General features: G+C 41.3%; 2 protein-coding genes across 10 annotated transcripts in view; one reads left to right on the top strand and one right to left on the bottom strand.

The window, feature by feature from the left end:
- Positions 1–17723, top strand: part of LOC100743288 (bicaudal D-related protein homolog) — a 33303-nt gene extending 15580 nt beyond the window's left edge. Inside the window, exons 2-5 of the mRNA XM_003484534.4 lie at positions 6864–7196; positions 9363–9532; positions 10172–10490; positions 10888–17723. Coding sequence (XP_003484582.1) covers positions 6864–7196; positions 9363–9532; positions 10172–10490; positions 10888–11505 — 1440 coding nt within the window. The 3' untranslated portion in view covers positions 11506–17723. The remainder of the gene's footprint in view (positions 1–6863; positions 7197–9362; positions 9533–10171; positions 10491–10887) is intronic.
- The window catches only part of LOC100742927 (protein Fe65 homolog), a 128622-nt gene continuing 123629 nt past the window's right edge, over positions 13907–18899 (bottom strand). For 7 of the 9 annotated variants that reach the window (XM_033318365.1, XM_012395006.3, XM_024364600.2 and 4 more), the window contains one exon: positions 13907–18828. In XM_033318365.1, coding sequence (XP_033174256.1) covers positions 18806–18828 — 23 coding nt within the window. In that variant the 3' untranslated portion in view covers positions 13907–18805. Of the gene's footprint in view, positions 18871–18899 lie in introns of all 9 variants that reach the window. The other 2 variants (XM_024364606.2, XM_024364603.2) reach the window with 2 other exon arrangements.

Below are 18899 nucleotides of genomic sequence, written 5' to 3'. Positions count from 1 at the left end.
GGAAACCCTTTAGATAATACTTATTCGATTAGCTGCGCACGAGTCAAGACCTGTTTATCGGCAATCGTTTATTTATAAAAGCGGTTTATGGAAAAGTGTAATAAATGTATCGAGTGAAAAAGTGGTGCAAGTGACAAGATATTTTTTGTAGAAAAATTGTGGGTCAAGTCGAACTCTGCTAGAGAAATATGTATGCTTTGGAATATTTAAATATATTAATACGTGTCGCGACCTCCTTTTATAATAGCTAAGCAACCAATGATCCTGTCTCTTCCTTATGTAACAGAAAAAAAATTGTAACAAGGTAAAGAGAAGATCCGAAAAATAAGTATTTTTTCGGAACATGATTGTATCTTAATATTTAATTACGGCGTTAAAAATGTTCAATTTGAGATTCCTTCGGGATCGCTATGTATACTGAATCCAGGCTATAGATACGCATGAATGGACTGCGGATTTTTATGCATTTATGTAAAATAGATACGAAAATGCACAGAATGCATGTAATGTTAAAAAAGAATATATGTAAAGTAGAATAGAGTTAATCCTCGAATAATGCTATGGACACGGACACTCAGAGTAGTCGAAAATCCGCGTATAATTTCTGAGTCTCAAAAAAACTTAACTCTGTATGTACGTACATGTACAATATAATAATCTGTTGTTGACTGAAAGCTTTATTCTGCATATTACATACATGCGTTATTACTATATTCTTATAAGATAAGTTAGAGAGAAGAAAATGTTATTAAAAAAATTACGTAAATATAAGAGAGAGAAAATACGTACACATATTATTTATTATATTATTTATAGATATATCGTATTTATACTGCGATGATGCGACGATTGGCACACGACTGATCTCACGACCGCGGCAATAATATGGGAACAGTCTGTTCGATCGTCTGTTAACAACAGCAATTCGCTTTTTTCTTCAACACCTCTTCGTTAGCCGTCTAATTCGTTACAAAGTCACGTTTTACTACGCGGACTACATACATAGTATGTGTGTCATCCCGGAAACTTTTACAATATTGATCGAGAAAATAATCCGCGTATAAGCAAACTTTTCGCGTTGCTCGAGGACCAACTGTACTCTGCTTACATTAGATGAAACAATTTTTTATTGGATCTCTACCTTTTTAGATGCCTTCGTAACTTTGCATGAAAATCTGCAGTCTACTATTAAAGATTTCAAAATTCGCAAGATAATCGTCCTCCGTATTTATCTCGTTTTTGGAAAAGACGTAGTTATGCCGCTCTTTCACCGAGCAAATTATAGTATTCTCGAATAATAGTCGTGAAAATAATCGTCCTGAAAAGTGAACGAAGAGTAGTTGGCAGTTGAAGCTATTAAGACGATTCTTTCCTTCTGTAATTAAGACGCGATTATGACACTATGATTCGTTTCGTTTAACGATTGCGTCGTAATTATGTCGCACAGTCTCTGTGATTACATTAGGTAGTTCTTGTCTTTTATTTAACGGTACAGCGGATCCATGAAAGGCGGAATGAAGGATCCTTCGTCGCAGGAAATAAATTTGCGCGAAGGTTCTTAGTCGTGTGATTAAATTAGACGCGGCACGAAGATCGACTCGGCAACGAGGAAGGAAATACGCCGATTGCCATACATTGTAAAACACTCGTCATTTCGTTTTCGCAATTGGCGGATCGTTAGAGCTCGTTAATGAGAACGAATAGGCGTATACTTCAACTTTTAAAACTTTTTGCCGTAGAAATTAGCCGAAGTGGAAATTGTAAGAAAGTCGCAACGAAAAAAGTCGGATTTTATGGTATATGACTGTGTATACGGAGGAAAATGATGTTCGTTCCATATCAAAGAAACAGGTATGCAATGTTCGTAGTCAGAGTGGTATCACGCGGTTGGACAGAGAAATGATAAATCGAAGATCCGCGTCCATACGTACCAGTCACTGTTCACTCCGCTTCCTTGTTTCGGTTACTTCCCTTTCTATCGGGCGGATGTCTGTTTCTTCGAGCAGAAAGTGACAGGAGCTCAGCCATTAAATTAGAAGTCCGATAAAGTGTGCCGGAAGATGTATTGCTGGTCACGGCTGTATAATTAGAATAATCTGCTTGTCGTGGATGGTTTTCCCTTTAACGGGAGGAAACGTTATTATGCATGTTCCGAGAAACAGAATTCATCGAGCGAGCTATATCGGTTGATGTAGTCATGAGAAATTGAAATTCAGATTTTTCGTTTGCCAAATCACATTGCTTTAATCGATCGAACTGTCTAGTAGGATGAAAGATTCTCTTTGAGCTTGTGATATACGAGTATAGTATACGTATAAAAGTTTTACATCCGCTTTACGTTTCGATCAATAGCATTTCTCAGATATTGAAAATATTTCGTAACAGATCTAACGTCTGTAATAGACAGAAACTTTTTTCAAATCCGTTGCGAATTAATTCTGTGTCTTGATGAAAGTATTTCGCTACGTACATGTCATGATGTAGCAACGACCATTAACGACGACATTAGCTTCGATGATGAAAGAGCACAGGAATAAACGAGAATGGAACATCGAACGTGATTCGTGACTCAATCGATATTTGGACCTTTTCGCGTTTTTACAATTGAATACCGTCTGCAATTATGCACGCCGATTTGCTCATGAATACGTATGTGTAGTTTGTAACCGAACTGGGATCGGGTATAATTGTAATCGAATTGAGGTCGAACTTAATTATAATCGAGCTTGATTTTAACTAGAATTAACAGATGCTTCGATCCATAAGAAGGATCATTAACGTTTACTTATCGATGATTCATCCTATCCGATAGATAGCGAAACAGGTTGAATCCGGTATGAATAGCAATGTTATCGTTATCTACGTTGCGAAGGATTGCACACGAATAAATTTCTGTCGAAAAGTGTAATTTGAATCGAATAGTTACATTCAAACACAAATCTTCAAATTGAAATCTCGATTTTCAAATTTACCTCCTAAAATCCCCGACATGATCAAATTTCATTCTATATTAATTTTGTTTTATTATTATTGTCCCGTAATAACTTCTTTACTTAATTGATTTCAAAGACATAGACAAGCAAGATGTATCGAAGCGAATGTTTACCCATCGTACCAGACACGTGATCTTTCTTTAGATTACATACAAGATTTTCCTAATTCAGAAATTTACATTTAAATCCAATCAATGTATACTGAACTTTGAAATAGGACTAATTGTGAGTATTACAAAAACTCGAGAAGCTTAGATACAGTCCTGGGAGATCAAACGCGAGAAATCGCACATTCTATGTGGACGCAAAGGTCGATGAGGTGTCAGAAATGATGTTTTCTGAAATATACCGATGTGGGAGCTAGCTGGTAGCGTCATGGATAGCGAAACCACCGCAATCGGAGTAACAGTCGTGTTGGAGAACGGGTTGGAGATTCGTGACTCATGGATCTCCGCTAGTCGCCTTCGGCCATGTTATGTACCTTATGGAAAAAGCGTACACGCGCGTTTCTTGTCTTTCCTGTATGCATCACACGCGTGTTTGCCTTTCTGGTTTTTGTCCGTAGTCCCGCGTGTCTCGTCCCTTGTGCTGTATCCTCCACGTACACCTTCCTCGTTTTTTTCGCCTGTCGTTTTTTCCCTCTCTTTGTGCACCCACCTTAAGGAGTTTAACCACCTTGAGGTGGATATAATCGGTAGGGCTTCAAATTAGCCGACGTTTAAGTTAAAATCGGCGAAGACAAAAGCTGTTTCGTAGCCTTTTTGATAAACGTATCGGCACAATAAAATGTCAGGCATTGTTAGTCTTTAATAGGCATTGTTGGAGAGGCATTGAAAGTGACGTGACTGCATTATGCTTTCTATAGAAATGTTTGAAATACTCGCGAAATTTCCAGATACCTCGGTCGTGTGAAATTGCGTTACTCGTTGAATTAATTTGTTGCTCAATTGCAAACAAATATCGAGGAAATGTTTCACAACCGTCGAAGCCACGTAACTTTAATTTTTCATTTTTCATTTTTCATAATATATCAGCGCTTCGTTTTTGCAGATTCAACTCGCACACACGCGAGATATACAATTACTATTTCGCGTCTTTTATTGATGTATAATTCTTACCTTTTCGCGCACTTGGTCTTGCCACTTGTAGACTTATATGTATATACTATATAATATATCGAGTTAAGAAAATCGCAATTTTCCCGTTCTCCTCGTGCTCTGTCTTTGTCTTTCTTCATTCAACTTAAACGTCGTTACGTATTTCGTAACAGTCTGTACGATACAACTTTACCTGAAAGCTAAAAGATACACACATATAAAAAAAACAGTACAAAGATAACAATCACGTATCCATTGATAATTCTTTATCCAGTGGTTAATTTCATTTCAAATTCTTTCTGCTTTTCCCCTCTTTCTCTCGCCTTTTACGAGACACGTAATTACAATCCTAATAAAGAAAATTAGCGTTAATTCGAAGATCGAATCGTTAGTGGTCGACGATTTTCGAGCGATCGAGCGACCACGAGCCTTTGGCTGCGTCGACGATCGGTCGATGAGTAACCACGGGAAACCAAGGCCGTACTTACCTTCTAGCTCGATAAACTCCACCAACATCGAACCGTGTGATCGTTGTGTGCGGGCCTGTATTACAGCTGCTTTTTCATTCGGTACCTCGCAAATACATCGCAATTCGTACCGCAAAACTCTATATTAGCGTTGCGTGAACGCATTCAAATTAAAATTCTGGCATTCCCCCGTGAATCGAACGTTCCAGGCATTTGCCATTCGTTGGCTTTATTCTTGGACGAGCTTCACGATAACAGATGCGGGATCCAGCACGACCAACTATTTTCTAGCCTCGCGATTTCGTGATTTATAACTGCAGGGATCAGTCGTAATGTGCCGCGTCCAATTATACCTAATCGTTATCGAGTGGAATGTATTCATTCAAAAGCGATCGATAAATCAGACCACGCTTCATGATAATGAAAATACGTCGAACGATTTTGATTATAACGAGACTATGAAAATTAAGCGCTTAAGCATTGAATTAAAAGAGTAGTATATAACTAGCTCATTAACTGATTCGTAATTGTCGAAGAGAGAGTCCAAAGCGAAGCTCAGACGTTTATAATTTACAAGGGAACTTTTTACGGATATGTACACTGATTATAAATAAATTATGATGAAAATTATCGATATGTTAGAATTATTCGTGCCGAAGCGTTCGCGTGATGGTCGATTAGCGGAATGAATGAATTTTTCTGTCGTTTCCCGGAAACCGATTCAACGAATTAAAAAGAAAGAGCGTGTAATTAACTATAAACTAGATGATCTTGTCTGTAGTCTTCCTACACGCATTAATGAGAAACCATTGTCTCTCATTAATTCTTTAAGTACGTGTACATTTTCATAAATTGCCTCCTTCAAACGCAGAAAGGTAGCAAAGATAAATGCGGTATCAGACGAAGTCGTTAATAAATGATATCCGTACTTCAAATTCGATTCCAATTTTTGATATCGCTTTTGGCAATATCGACGACGATCGTATCGAAAGGATTAATCGCGGATAATAATAAATTGAAGGGGCCAGCGTGCATGTTTTCAATTTCAACGGATGATGAAACTCGTGTAGGAGCTTTGGCGTTCTTACGAAACACCCAAACATTATCCTTTCACCGGATCTTGTTAGGTCTTGAGGATCAGCGTCATCATTGAACCTGAGAGAAGTAGGCGAGCGTCGCGTCGACTCCGGGTGAGTCACCGCGTGCCTTTTTAAAATTCGTCCAACGATGCCAAGTCGGTGAAACGAGGTGACAATTTCGAGAAAGGAGACTCGACGACAGAATCCTGTTTTTCGATATTCTAGTCAGGGACGTTTGCGGTAGCCTTCGTTCGTAGGTCGATCACGACGCTTCGAGGTCGAAGGTAACCAAGCGATTCAAGTTGCTGATTTTACAAACATCGTTGAGGTAGACCGCCGCTCTTTTCTCTGCAGTTCGTTCTTGACTCTTCTGTTTTTATTATTCAATAGCGCTGAGGCTTTCTTGCCATGATCGTTTGTTAGGCATATTTCTCACCGTTATTACATCGATCAGACTGCGTGAATAAACATCCACTTTCATGGATACCGAGAAAGTATAGTATTCTCCGTTCGAATATACTTTCGAAACTAAATATTCCGTTCGAGATCATACGATACGCATACCGAAGATTTGGAGAAACATCACGATAAAATCTCTGACCTATGAAAAGTATAGGATAAAGTCGAACTCGACTCGATACTGTATTTCATTTTATTCTTTTCGAGTTTATAGATTTAATATCCTATAAAATATATTCTTTTGCGTTGTAACTTAATTTAATAGAAATGTGGCAATACATACACGAAATTAATTACAAAAATATAGTCAAATAGTTAATATTTTTGAAAGTAATTTACCGAGTATGAATTACACAGGGCAAAATGTTAAATGCTACACGAATTGCAAAGAGTTAGTCGAAAAACTCCTGATGTTTTCAAATATTGAAACATTAGATATCGTCACTACCTTATGTTGACTAAAGATTATCATTATCGTGGTGAAATATTTGTACAGTTTTTCTATTAGATAAGAACAGATCTTACGTACCATTTTCTATATTTATCTCATTTTCGGAAAAACATGCCTTTTATTTACCTATTTTTTCTCTCTACAAATTCTTCACATATGTATATTTGAGATCATTTGGATATGCAGACAAACACAGTCGAGTGTTTCGACACGTGCCGGGAAGAAAAGTTTCGACATCGAAACACGCGACAGCCTGTTAATTGGCTTTCATCGATCTCGTATAATAGTCTTAACGTTCCCGCTGTTTGTTGTCATAGAGTCTGGAACAAGAGAGGCACCTGCTTCGTCGACGGTTAGAGGAAGCCAGGAGCGAGAACGAAGCGAGAACCTTGGAGCTCCAGGCGGACGTGGAGACATTGAGGAGTCAGCTAGAAGAACAAAATGAACGAGCTAGAAGAGCGGAACGGGACCAGGCGACGCTTGTCGCGGAGCTCACCGCACAAAATACGAGGCTGGCCGATCAGCTGAGAGAAGCCGCGAAGCAGGAAGAGCAATTGCTCATCGAGGTCAAGGTGCTCAGGGAAAAGTGTGCCCTCAGAAGTACCACGCTCCAGGATCACGTCAGTAGCCTGGAGGTTCTCAGGGACGAGGTAAATTAGTAGTTTCCGAGAGCAGCGCATTGAGCCACGTTCAGGTTAGCCGAGTTACTTTCAATTTAATCGATGATCCGAAGCTTCGGTTCAAATAATTTGCTAGTGTGAATTTCTTGTTTACGTAACTTGAAACATTCTCGTCTAAACTTTGAGTCTTTATCGGCAAAGTTACTTTGACTTCAAATCGTTTGAAGTCATGGAAATATGTTATTCTTCATCTATTCAAGTTTCTATACACATTCTCATCAGTACAATCATTCACCTTCGAATCATTTGTGTTCAGCGTAGTTTGAAATTCCTTGACTAACGCGATCCCGTTACTTGTTTCGAAATATCCTGTCAAGTTTCGAGTAAGATCGTCCAAGTTCCCTTAAATGTTTTTTAACTCGAAAGGAAGACAAGTTGCTAAACGACGTAATATGTTGTGCCGCTTTGAAACGCAACGTTAGGTACGCAACGTACGCAATTATTTTATTTGTTCATATTGCCTTCGACATTTATCTAAAATCAGAATCTAAATCTAAAGTCAAGCGATGCAACATGTATGAACGTGAAATTAAACTCAATCGATTCAGACGACGTGAATTCGACTAATTTGGCTAACGCGAACGAGGCTTCAGGGGGAGCCCGTTTCTCGAAACAGATCCGCGCTTCCGCAATCAAGTATTTTATTTCTCTTCTGTTTCACGCCATTATGGAATTGTCCTCGTAACTTCGGCAGATATTTGTGTCGAACGATTGTCTCGAGCGCAGTACCCGTTTGTTTTTGCTTACGATTGTCGGATAATCGTAGCTAGATCGTTCTGGGAATCCAGCTGGATGTTTACCGTTGCGACCGTGGTTAATGGATATTGTTCGGCGTTAGCAGCATTGAATATGTATGACCCCGGAGATATCAATGGGCTGTGTACGAGCGTCTAATAATTCGAGGCAGATCGCGGGAGGAAGTACACGTAGTCGTGAGAAGTTCGCGCGGTACGCCAGTTCGAAGCAAACAGGTCGTGAGTCGTGACCCTCGACGATCGACTTAACTTGCCTAGTCCTTCGTACTGGCGCCCTTTGTTCTCTTCTTACGTGGAAGAAACTCGAATTTCAGGAAATACCCTTCACGCGCGAATTCCCTCCGAGTAATATACTCGTTACATTGTCTACACGTTACGCCTACGTTATTGATTATGTCATGCTATCGGTTTATCGGCGAGAGATTGGAAAATGACTTCGTGAAAAGAAACTCGAAGCAATTTACGTGGAAATGGGCGAGAACAAAGGTGACTTTGGAATAACTTAATCGTTTCAGGAATACTAGTACGTACTACTTTCGTCTAATTCCTTTTTTGTTCAAGTATAATTTCAGAAGATACGCTGAACATTTTTGTATATAAATATCTCTGAGTAGATGAAATTGTTTTACAGGTAGTTTGATTTAATCCGTTCAATTGGCCTAATTCTTTAATTAGAATCTCTTATGATCATGGAATTAAAAAAGCCGATAAGGACAAATCGATTCTAGCGAGGTTGATTTTACTTTTTGCAAATATAGAGGTAGTAAAGAGAAGAGAATATGAGTAAGAGAAGTAAAATATGATCTGTAAATAAAGAAAAATTAGTATATAATAATAAGAAATTAGTAGTCCATACGGTAAGATAATTAACCCGATTAATAGATCTCTCACGGATAATTAAGAAGTAATTACTTTCCTCTTTATAAATTTCTTTCTAAAGATGTTAACCTGCCCTTGCTACAACTTTAAAAGCGTTCCTTGTATTAGGCAAACAGAACAACCGGTATTCCCTTTCACGTATCTATTACAAGGTCGAATAGAAAGAAAGGAGTAATGCGTAGTACCCAATATTATTGTTATTACGATACCAGCACCAAGCGTATCCAAAACCTATTTCGCTAATTAACATACTATTGAATCTCATTCTGGCAACGATTGTACGCACGTCTATATTCTACGTGCTAGTTTCTCCTTACGAAAGTACCGGAAGCACGCGCTCTCAGGCTGCATCACGTGTACGAAACATCAACGATCGCGGTGGTTCGTATACGGATACGCAAACGTAGGTAGTAGATCGTAGGGAGATCAGTAAGCTGATTGACACAGGCCGATATAGCGAAATCGAATAGAACATAAGCCAGTTATGTCGGACGTGTTCCAGGTACAGTTGGTGTCCGCACAAAGAACAGAATTAGAGAGGAGGTCCTTGGAGCTGAGGGAAGAGAGGGCGAGAGCGATGGCAGCTCTCGAAGAAGCCGAGGATAGAGCCGCGGCCTTGGAACGGCTCGGTCACGAGGCGGAACACCGAGCAAAACTAGCCGAACGTGAGAGGTGAGATACGACATTTTAACTGGGTCCTTAACCGAAAGACATTCAATAAAGATTAATAGAGATAAATTAAAGGATAATGGTCAGAAAGCGCCTCTGTACCCCCTTCAGACGTCTAACGCTATAATAAGACACTACACGTCGTCGTTAACTTATTATTCTCTTACAACCAACATCGTTTCGGTCCACAATGATAGTACAATATCTCCACATAATGGTCAGTTATCTGTCACCGTCTGTTAGAATCGCAGGAGATTGTTCTCCTTAATCGTCGCAGCCCACGTATGTACAACGGAGAGTTTTTTCATGGCGCACATTGAAAGAGCAGAAACTAATACTTGTTGTTCGTTTCAAATGCCTACGCGTGTTCGCTCCGCGAGGCGAGAACCGGAAAATAGAGGAAGGTTTTCCAGTCGCTTTAAGCGGTGATCGATTTTTCTCGAGCACGGTAATCGTGTTTGTTTATCTCTTTCGTTTGCCTGTAGAAACTTATCGAAACGCGAACGACGGTAACCACGTATCCGTAAACGTGGCAGCGAATGTCAGTTTGTTGGAACGAGTTGAGTTCGTTGGATCGAGTTTAGAGGAACGATTTATCGTACGATTGACGTTGATCGTTTGATCGTTTGATCGAATCCATAGGGACGAGCTGGCGGCGACATTGGCGGCCATCGAGGCGGAAAGGAGAGGCAGATCCGGCTCGATACAGAAACCACCGAGGTCCCTGCAGGCGGAGATGGAGTGCGAGGAGAGCGGAAGCTCGCTGGGTGATCAGGAGGATTTGCGTGCAGAGGTGGCGAGGGCGGTGAAGCGATTGAAGGAGCTGTGCGTCCATTTGAGACGAGGGGAGGACGACTCCGGTTTGCAGAGTGACTGCGACGAGTCTATGCTCGTGATCGTGAACAACACCACGGAAGCGGAGGAGGCGGACACGAATGGACAGGAGACTCTTGCTAGTTCGGTAAGGGGTTCGCGTAACTCGCTGCTTTTGTTCCACCATTTCCGGTTTCCGGCTACGCAATATAGGGAACCCGTGTCGGGTGCCCACGAAAACTCGATGAACGTGCTCAGTTCACCGATTGGAACACTTGGTTCGATCGTAGATAACGAATCGATTGTGGTACTTTTAAGAGAGCTACGGCTGTAAGTACGCTATAGTTATAACGCTTCGACGTGGCTCGTGTTTGCAGAGTCTGTTTACACGGTTGCTTTCATCTAGCCTGCACCGATAAGATTCTTCGTAATTTGCCGCGCGATAGAGATATCTTTCTACGATCGATCCGAGTTTCAATGGCATTGTACTCGCAAGTAGTTCGCCATATGTTCTCTATACAAGCGTTCCCTCCGGTTTTTTACAGGCCAATTGTCCCGGTGCTTTGTTGGACTTGGTGGAGGAGGTATACAACTTGGCTCTTTCCGGAAGAGGGGCACCGGGAGAGCTCGGTTTAGCCGTGGAACTTCACAGGGTGCGCGAAGAGCTGGAGAACGTGAAGGACCAACACAAGCAGACGCAAGAGGAATTAAAGAGGCGCGGAGAGGCTTTGCTTGATACGACGAGCAAACTGAGTGTGAGCGAGGCCGAACTGCGCGGGGTTAAAGAGGAACGTGATAGAGCTCGGGACGATATGGAACATTCGCAGTTAACGAAGGACGAGATTTTGGCTCAAGCTTACAAAGTTCGAGACCAAGCTGTGGCTAGGAAAAACAGGGCGGAAGTGGAACTGGCCAAAACGAGGATAGACGTTCTTCAGGCTAACAGCCAGCTGATGGAGGCTATTCAACAGAAGATCGAACTTAGTCAACAGCTAGAACAATGGCAAATGGATGTGCAGTTACTTCTGGATGAACATGTTCGAAGCAAACTGATGCCTGTCACGAACTCTATCACCGCCGCGAACTCTGAGAATTCAGAAATCGTGGCTCCGGCTAGGAAAAAGCGGAGCACCTCGTCGAGAAAGGTGTTCGGTCTGTTTTGACGAAAATGACTGTTCGCGTAGACTTCGCGTTGCGCGAAATGAAAGCCAAGAGACACCGGTGCACGGTGAGAGAAAAAGACTGCGCTCGAAAAAAGGTTTTTTACTTTTCATTGTGCCGCCAGCGTATCAGGGACCACTCGCTCGCTCATCTCTCCATCACGTTTGGAGACAGACCGCTGACTCGAACTTTGAGCAGCAAACACGCCATAGAAGGCGCTTAGCGTACGTCGTTTTTTACGACAATTTGTATAGTTGTTAAGTTTACAGGGCAGCTCGTTTTTTACTAGCAAGATCGCGAAATCAAGTCTCGATCATGGGACGTTTACCTTGCTTGGAGTAGATTTTCTGGCGTGGCTAGGTTTTTCCTAAACGTACTTGACAATAGATTCATTACTGCTACTATTATTATTTTCTTCTTTTTTAATGTCGAACAGTATATCACAGTTACGTGTTCGAATGCAAGACAACGAAAGAAAGTTTCTTCTTTTCAGATGCCCGTGCGATTCATCGAGAAAAGAAGGAAAGCGTCAATCGGCAGACTTAAGCGATTACTTGGTATACAGTGGAGCGCGAACGTTTCTTTTCCCTCCGGGCGAATATCTCGTCATTCCCATAATCGTGGAACAACTCGTTACCACAGTAAGAACGATCTCTAGCGGCGTCTACTCGTAAAGATCTCCGGACTCGCGGTGCAAACTTATCATTATTCTGGGTGATGCGTTTAAGCGAAACTATAGCCAGCTCCCTCGTTCTCCTTTCTTTTTATTGGACGAAATGCGACGAGGCGACCTAAAGAGGATCGATCTTTTTCAACCCGCGGCTGTAAATATATTATATGAAACGTTTGTGATAACGTAAGATAAATGAGTTTTACGTTGACTTTTACGAGAGCGAAATTTCTTTTGGACGTTGATTGCGATGATACGGATTTATGTAATATACATTATCGTTATTACGATAAATTTTAACTGAATTTATGGCGCTATCGTCGTTACATTAGTGACAAGAGTACCGTATAGGAAAATTAAATCAAATTAAATCAAATAGGGGAGGAGAAATTAAAAATTAAATTCAAAAGTTAGGAGAGGATTTTAATGGCTTATATTTATGCGATTTTTTAAATGTCCATTAACCGTTTGAGTCTCAGGCGTTATTGAAAAAAAGAAAACTCTCTAACAGTGCGATAGCACTTGTTTTAATCGATTGCGAAGAGAATCAAACGGCGCGATAGCGCTCGTCATATTTGTTACTTTATGAATTATCTCTATATTATTATATATGCGTATTATCAGTTTATAAATACTCCAAGTTTTGTTCCATGAAAATTATCAAGATGACAATGAAATACAAAATATCGTCAATTGTCCGTAGCGTCCAAATGTACGGGGACTTTTCGACATAAAATCTAAACAGTGTGATCGCGCTGCTTGAGACTCAAACGGTTAATAACGTCCGTCCGTCCATCTGTCCAAATGGATCAGGAAATTAAGTAGTACGAATCGAAAATTGTATACAAAGAAAACAAAGACATTGTTAGGGCTAGTGGCGAATGTCGATCGACCAAGCTATAACCCTGCGAACTTTTTACACAACGGCAGTGCAATATCAGTGCATGCTAGAGAAACTTTTTCACATGCGTTTGCGTCGGTCAACCGCGACGATGTTCCTCGACATTCTTTCTCCCCATTTCAGTCTGAATGCTTAGCTTTAATTAAACGATCGGTGTTAAGTAACAACGAAGCGGTTGCACGCGGTTCGCTTAACGCGCCCGCGTAGCGTTTGTGCTGACGTTCGCGCGCGCAGTAACCTTCTTTGTAAATTAGTAATCGATGAAGTCGAAACGTACTCGTCGAGATTGTACGATAGTTATATGATTCCACCTGATCTAAACAATTGTGACAACGTATTTATTTAATAAAAATCTGTTTTACGGACCTGTCGTATCTTCAAATAATAATCGCGTTAGACTCGTTAAAACGTATAGGCTAAATCCTAAGGTTTTCGACGAAAATTGACTTTTATTTTTGTAAGTAACAGTTGCGGTAGATTGCTATAAGTTCGATCGATATACATTGAAACTATCATGAGAATAACAACGAGATTGAAAAGAAACAAATAGGCATTTATTCACAAGAGGCAGGTGTAGTTACAGTAGTTTCATTCTGTCGCTTTTATATATATATATTTATATATATAATATGTATATATATGTATATATATAATAGTATTCTCACGTCCGTTTATAATTATCGATCGGTCCATCTACGCAATATAAATGGGCATGAACAATGGGGGAGGGGGGCGGGTGCATACAAAGTGTTTTGTCCTTTCGTACGCTGTAAAAACGACACGCGGACTCGTCGAATATTACGAAACGCGTCGCTCGGTGTTCTCATTTTTATTTTTTCCTCTCCTCGTTGCTTTCAGAACTTGTTCTCGTCTCAAGATACACGCGCGCAGCAAGATTCTATTCCAGGGATAAACGAAAGAACGGAAATTGGTTTGTCTAAATGTTCCAAATAGAATCTCGTTGGCTTCCACTCGGATAACGACGATCGCGTCGCATCGCGTAGGATTTTTCGTAATGTTGACGAAAGAAGTCGATCGTTCTTCATCGTCTACGTTACACGTTTAATCGATCGCTCGACGTTTCAAAGCCGATCGTCACGCGGGAATATACATACATATTTTTATACGTACATATAAAAATTCCTTCCCGTTCTTCTCTTATCCATGTGTTTTCCTCTGCATGATTTTTACTAGTCGGTGGTAACGATATTTCCTCTTCTTCCGTTTTAGAATACTTCCCACTAACTACGACGACATGACGATGACGGTGAATTCCCTATACTTGTACTCCATATTAACGCGACGATAGTGACCGTGACTACAATTAGAATTAACAATGATCGTTCGATGATGCGTATCTTCGCGTGATTCGTTTCAATGATGAGCTCGAATCGAGTAAACGATGACGAGAGTCGTCCGTAACGAGGACGAACGCGAAGAAAAGCGTTCGCCCTCTATTTGCCGAAACGAATTGTCGATCGAAAATATCGTGTTGGATACATTAAATTGCCATAAGGTATAGAGAGGTACGTACTTTTTGAAGATAGAGAAAGAGAGAGAGAGAGAGAGACACTATAATTATCAATGAAGCATCGTGTTTGTGCAGAACAACTCTCCTATCAAGTAGATCGCATTTTTTTTTTTTTTCATTAAGGATATTACATGTCACAGTAAATATAGTTAGGTTTGCACTATTCTATGTCAGTTACAAGTGGCTTCCCTTCTCCTTTACCCTCCTCCACCTCTTTCTTTTTTTTTCCGCCTCTTTCAACCCGTGGTTGGTATCTTCAGTATTCGCTCTTTTCACGATATCCTCCTACCTTTCTCGACAGCGTGTCAACACCTATATTAAGGAGACAGTTAAGCTACGCGTACTTTGTGAACGTGTGTAATGTGTGTTCTCTCTTTCGTGTGTAATGTGTGTGCCTGTGTGTTGCATGTCCGTGTATGCATGTATGTATCGTTAAGTGTACGCCTGAATAATATGTCGGTTTCAATTTTTCATTTCACTTGACGTAAGTGATCTCTCGGACGATAGATGCAACGATGGTGTCCTTAACTTCTGAACTTCTCCTCGACCTTTCCTCTTCTCCTCTTTAGTCTCTTACATTTCTACACAAATGTATAATAATTATATTTACATCCATACCACATTATCTGCGCACTCGTCGCGCTCACGAGGCTATCTCGTGCCACTCTTGATCGTCCGCCCGATCTAACATTATGATAATGTAAATTCAACAACCATATATATGTATATATATTTGTATATATATATATATTTATATATATATTCGTATATCAAAGCAAGAAATCGTATCAACGATATATCAATAGCAGAAGAAACATCGCTGGTTCTTTCCTATAAAACGTGGATGATCGAGTTTCCGGAGCGTGGGTCGCACGGGAGGCCTCGTCGCGCGGCTTTCTTTTAGTTATTGTTCGTGACACGGTTCTCAAACCTACCCGCGTAGAGATTGAGAGTGACCAGATAACGGAAGGAACGCAAGATAGATACAGGCGAAAGAAAATTCGAAGCTGCGGATAGATCGAAAGGGAATTTCCAAAAAGGTCCGCGATGCAATGCTGGTAGACCTTCGAGGATCTTCTCTTCCGAGATACTGTATATAACATTCAGCCATGAGACGAGGCGTTTCGCACACGCGGCATTATTCATCTTTCTTTCATAATATCGCTACGTTCCTCATCGTTTCTCTTCTTATTTCTCATCTTCTTTATAGTAAAAGGCAGGTGATCCTCGTCACATGTATTTTTATGTACAAAGGATGAAAACCATCTTCGCGATTCTGTCTCTAATCGTTACATCCTCATCTACGTATAATTGTCACATGAGAATCCCTCATCAAGCAGCCTACACCATGCACGCTTTCCTCTTTCTTACCATTTAACACATTCACGCTCGCTCCACTCAACTTTCTTTCCTATTCTGGCCAGCCACCCTTCTTATTTAAACGCTACATATGTAGAAATATCTCTCTTCGTTCTGGGTCCCGCACAACTTTGTATCTTTTGCAATGACGATGGCTACCACGACGTGTGACCGTCATCGAAGGACGACGAGGATGTGCTGCAAGCAAGAAAATAAACCGGCTTTCTTCCTTGAGAATCAGAGAGATTTTTAGTTCTCTCGTGAGGAAGCAGTTTTCCCTTCGGACGATTCGTTCCGGGACATTAACGTTGACCTACTGCTGGCCACGGTAGCTTTCTTGCTGACAGTACATGCGTTGTTACGTAAACGACCGGTGAATTTTGCCGCTCCTTGTCCCGTTTCATCTTGTTTCTCTGGTTCGTTCTTGTTTTTCTGGATCGTTGCATGACGCCGCTTTTCCGCCTGTCCGTCGCGAGATCTTTTATCACGCGGAGAACCAAACCAGAGTATTGCCGCGATTGCTAGGAACGTTTTTCTTTCGGTCAAACGTGAGAAGCGCGACTGAACGAGCGAAGAAAATTTAGTCGATAGACACATTGTTGTCAATCGGCATAGTCGTGTTCGATTACAGCCGGAACAACGTGGATGAGACGTCGGTTCGCGACATCGTCACGTGTCTAATCGCGAGGTTATCGTACGAAAATAATCAAGGATCGGGCGAAGTAGACCTTCTTCTTCGTTCTCTGTACAATTCGCTGCGATTTGCTGCAAAAATTCGGCGCGTATGGAAAAATGCCTAAAGCTATCGATAGAAAACGAGAACCGAAGAGAAAACGGCGCACGATGATACACGTACGGATTAATTATTCACGGTTTTTTTTCTTCTAAACTACTGATTGACATTAGGCATCGCGAGCACTTCAAACGACGATCGTTTAGCTAGTAAGGAGTACAATTTGGTAAGCTCCGAGTTTACTTTCGAATCGCCGATGTCGTGCATTTGTGTGGTCACGTACGCGTAAACACGCGAGCTGCAATGATTCGCGGAATACGATGCGCGTTGATGCAACGTTCATTAAAACGTGCCACGATTTCCGTTGACCGACACCACACGAACAGAGCGAATGCTATCCTCGCTCCGTTGGTTGCAAGTGTACGGTGTCTTTGAACGTTCGTCGCGTGTGAAAGGGTGCAGTCGACGCTGTGCACGTGCGAATAATGAGTTTGCGGATAATATACGTGTACGCAATATAATTTATTCCTCTCTGTGATCGCGTGACACACACGTGCAAGAGTTAAAGCGTCGATGCTCGAGCTGTTCCGCAGAACGACGTGGCGGTGAATAAGCTCCCTGGACAATTTCTTGGGTGTTAATGTTCTTTCGTTTCTCTTCTTCTGCTTCTATTCCTCCTTTATACGGAACTTCATTATCGTTAAAATTTTCGACGCCATTGCAACACATGGGCGCATGATGGTATTCAGCGATAATTAGTTTTGTTCAGCGAGGCGCGTTACGACGACGACGACAACGATAACAACGATTGACGATAACGATTCGTTACACCGTTTCAACAGAATAGAGTTGTTAATCGTTTTTGTGTAGGCGTTAGCGTTATTGCACAACGATTGTGCGTACGATAATATATTATTGCGAGTGTCAAGATCGGTACGTAGCTTGGTAAGTTCGACTCGGTCTCTTTCTTTGCCGTGGATTTAAAGGACGGGTCGCGCTATAGCATTTGTCGTATTACCTTCGTTTGGTGCAAAAAAATTATTTTCTATAATTCGCCATAAAAAATAAACTTCCTATTACCTGCACGTGTTAAGTGTCCGTGTATCTGTACGCGCGTCTGTGTTTTTTGCGCATGCATATGTTATGCATATGTGTACTCGTGTATTCCATCGCGTGAGTATCTCTATGCGTGTCTCTTCTATATAATACGTGTATTACGTGTTTTATTTCGTGTGGTCTGGTCATCCTCGTCTCGTTTCTTCTGTACACCCGAGAATACACATGTATGTTATACATTTAAGCTCTCTATAGCTTGTTTGTCTTTTCGTTTAATCTTCGAATGCCTCGTGGATACGCTAGGACGCTACTTCAGTCATTCCGTCACTCACGCATCGTTCCCCTTTCACTCTTCCTCTGGACTTCCTTTAAATCCAGCGAATTTACTAAATTTAGCGCGATAAATTACCATCCCGTATATATACAGATATTTTCTCTATCCTGTCGCAAACCTTGCAGGATACCATCACTCCTTGAACGTGCTTTCGCATCACGATCGAAGGATCCTAAACGGTGATAACGCTGTTTCCGTTTCTTCGAAGGTCATTCCAAGTGAAACATGCGAGCGTTCACTCGATGGACATTTCGACCTTGAGAAGAATCCTACCTCGAGTTTCGTGGCGCCAATCCACGAGGTTCACGTCTTATTTCTCCGACGATATATTTTTTATCTTTTCTTATTTTTTTCTTTTTGTCAGACACTGCGTGTAACATACATAACATTATATCGACACACGTAAGCGTAGTCCACTATAGCTGTGGTAATTAGTATAGCACTTTGCAGAATTCACAATTCAGTCGTTAACGTAAGAATACGATCTTCTGCTTTATTCTTTCTTCCTTTCTTTCTTCTTTCGTTCTTCCTCGTCGAGAATCGTCTTAATCTGCAGCTACATTCCTCTTAAGGATTGCTCTCCCAACGGGCCAGTTGAATACGCCTGTTGTCCAGAGAGGGCGAAAGGAGCGACCTGAGGGATGCGCTCGGTGGCGATCCGCTAAAGTACTTCAAGGTCAGGGGTGACTGCAGATGTCTGTGTCTGATCACTTCTCGCTCAGCAGGCAGCGGCCACAGTTCCTGCGAAGGAACGAGCGAAGGTATCAACTACAACATAGTGTTCTATGATTGGCGATCGTATCGTTCATCGA

Source organism: Bombus impatiens, unplaced genomic scaffold (assembly GCF_000188095.3).
Source record: "Bombus impatiens unplaced genomic scaffold, BIMP_2.2 scf_0017, whole genome shotgun sequence".
Lineage (NCBI taxonomy): Eukaryota > Metazoa > Arthropoda > Insecta > Hymenoptera > Apidae > Bombus > Bombus impatiens.
This window is presented reverse-complemented; position numbering and strand designations above follow the sequence as displayed.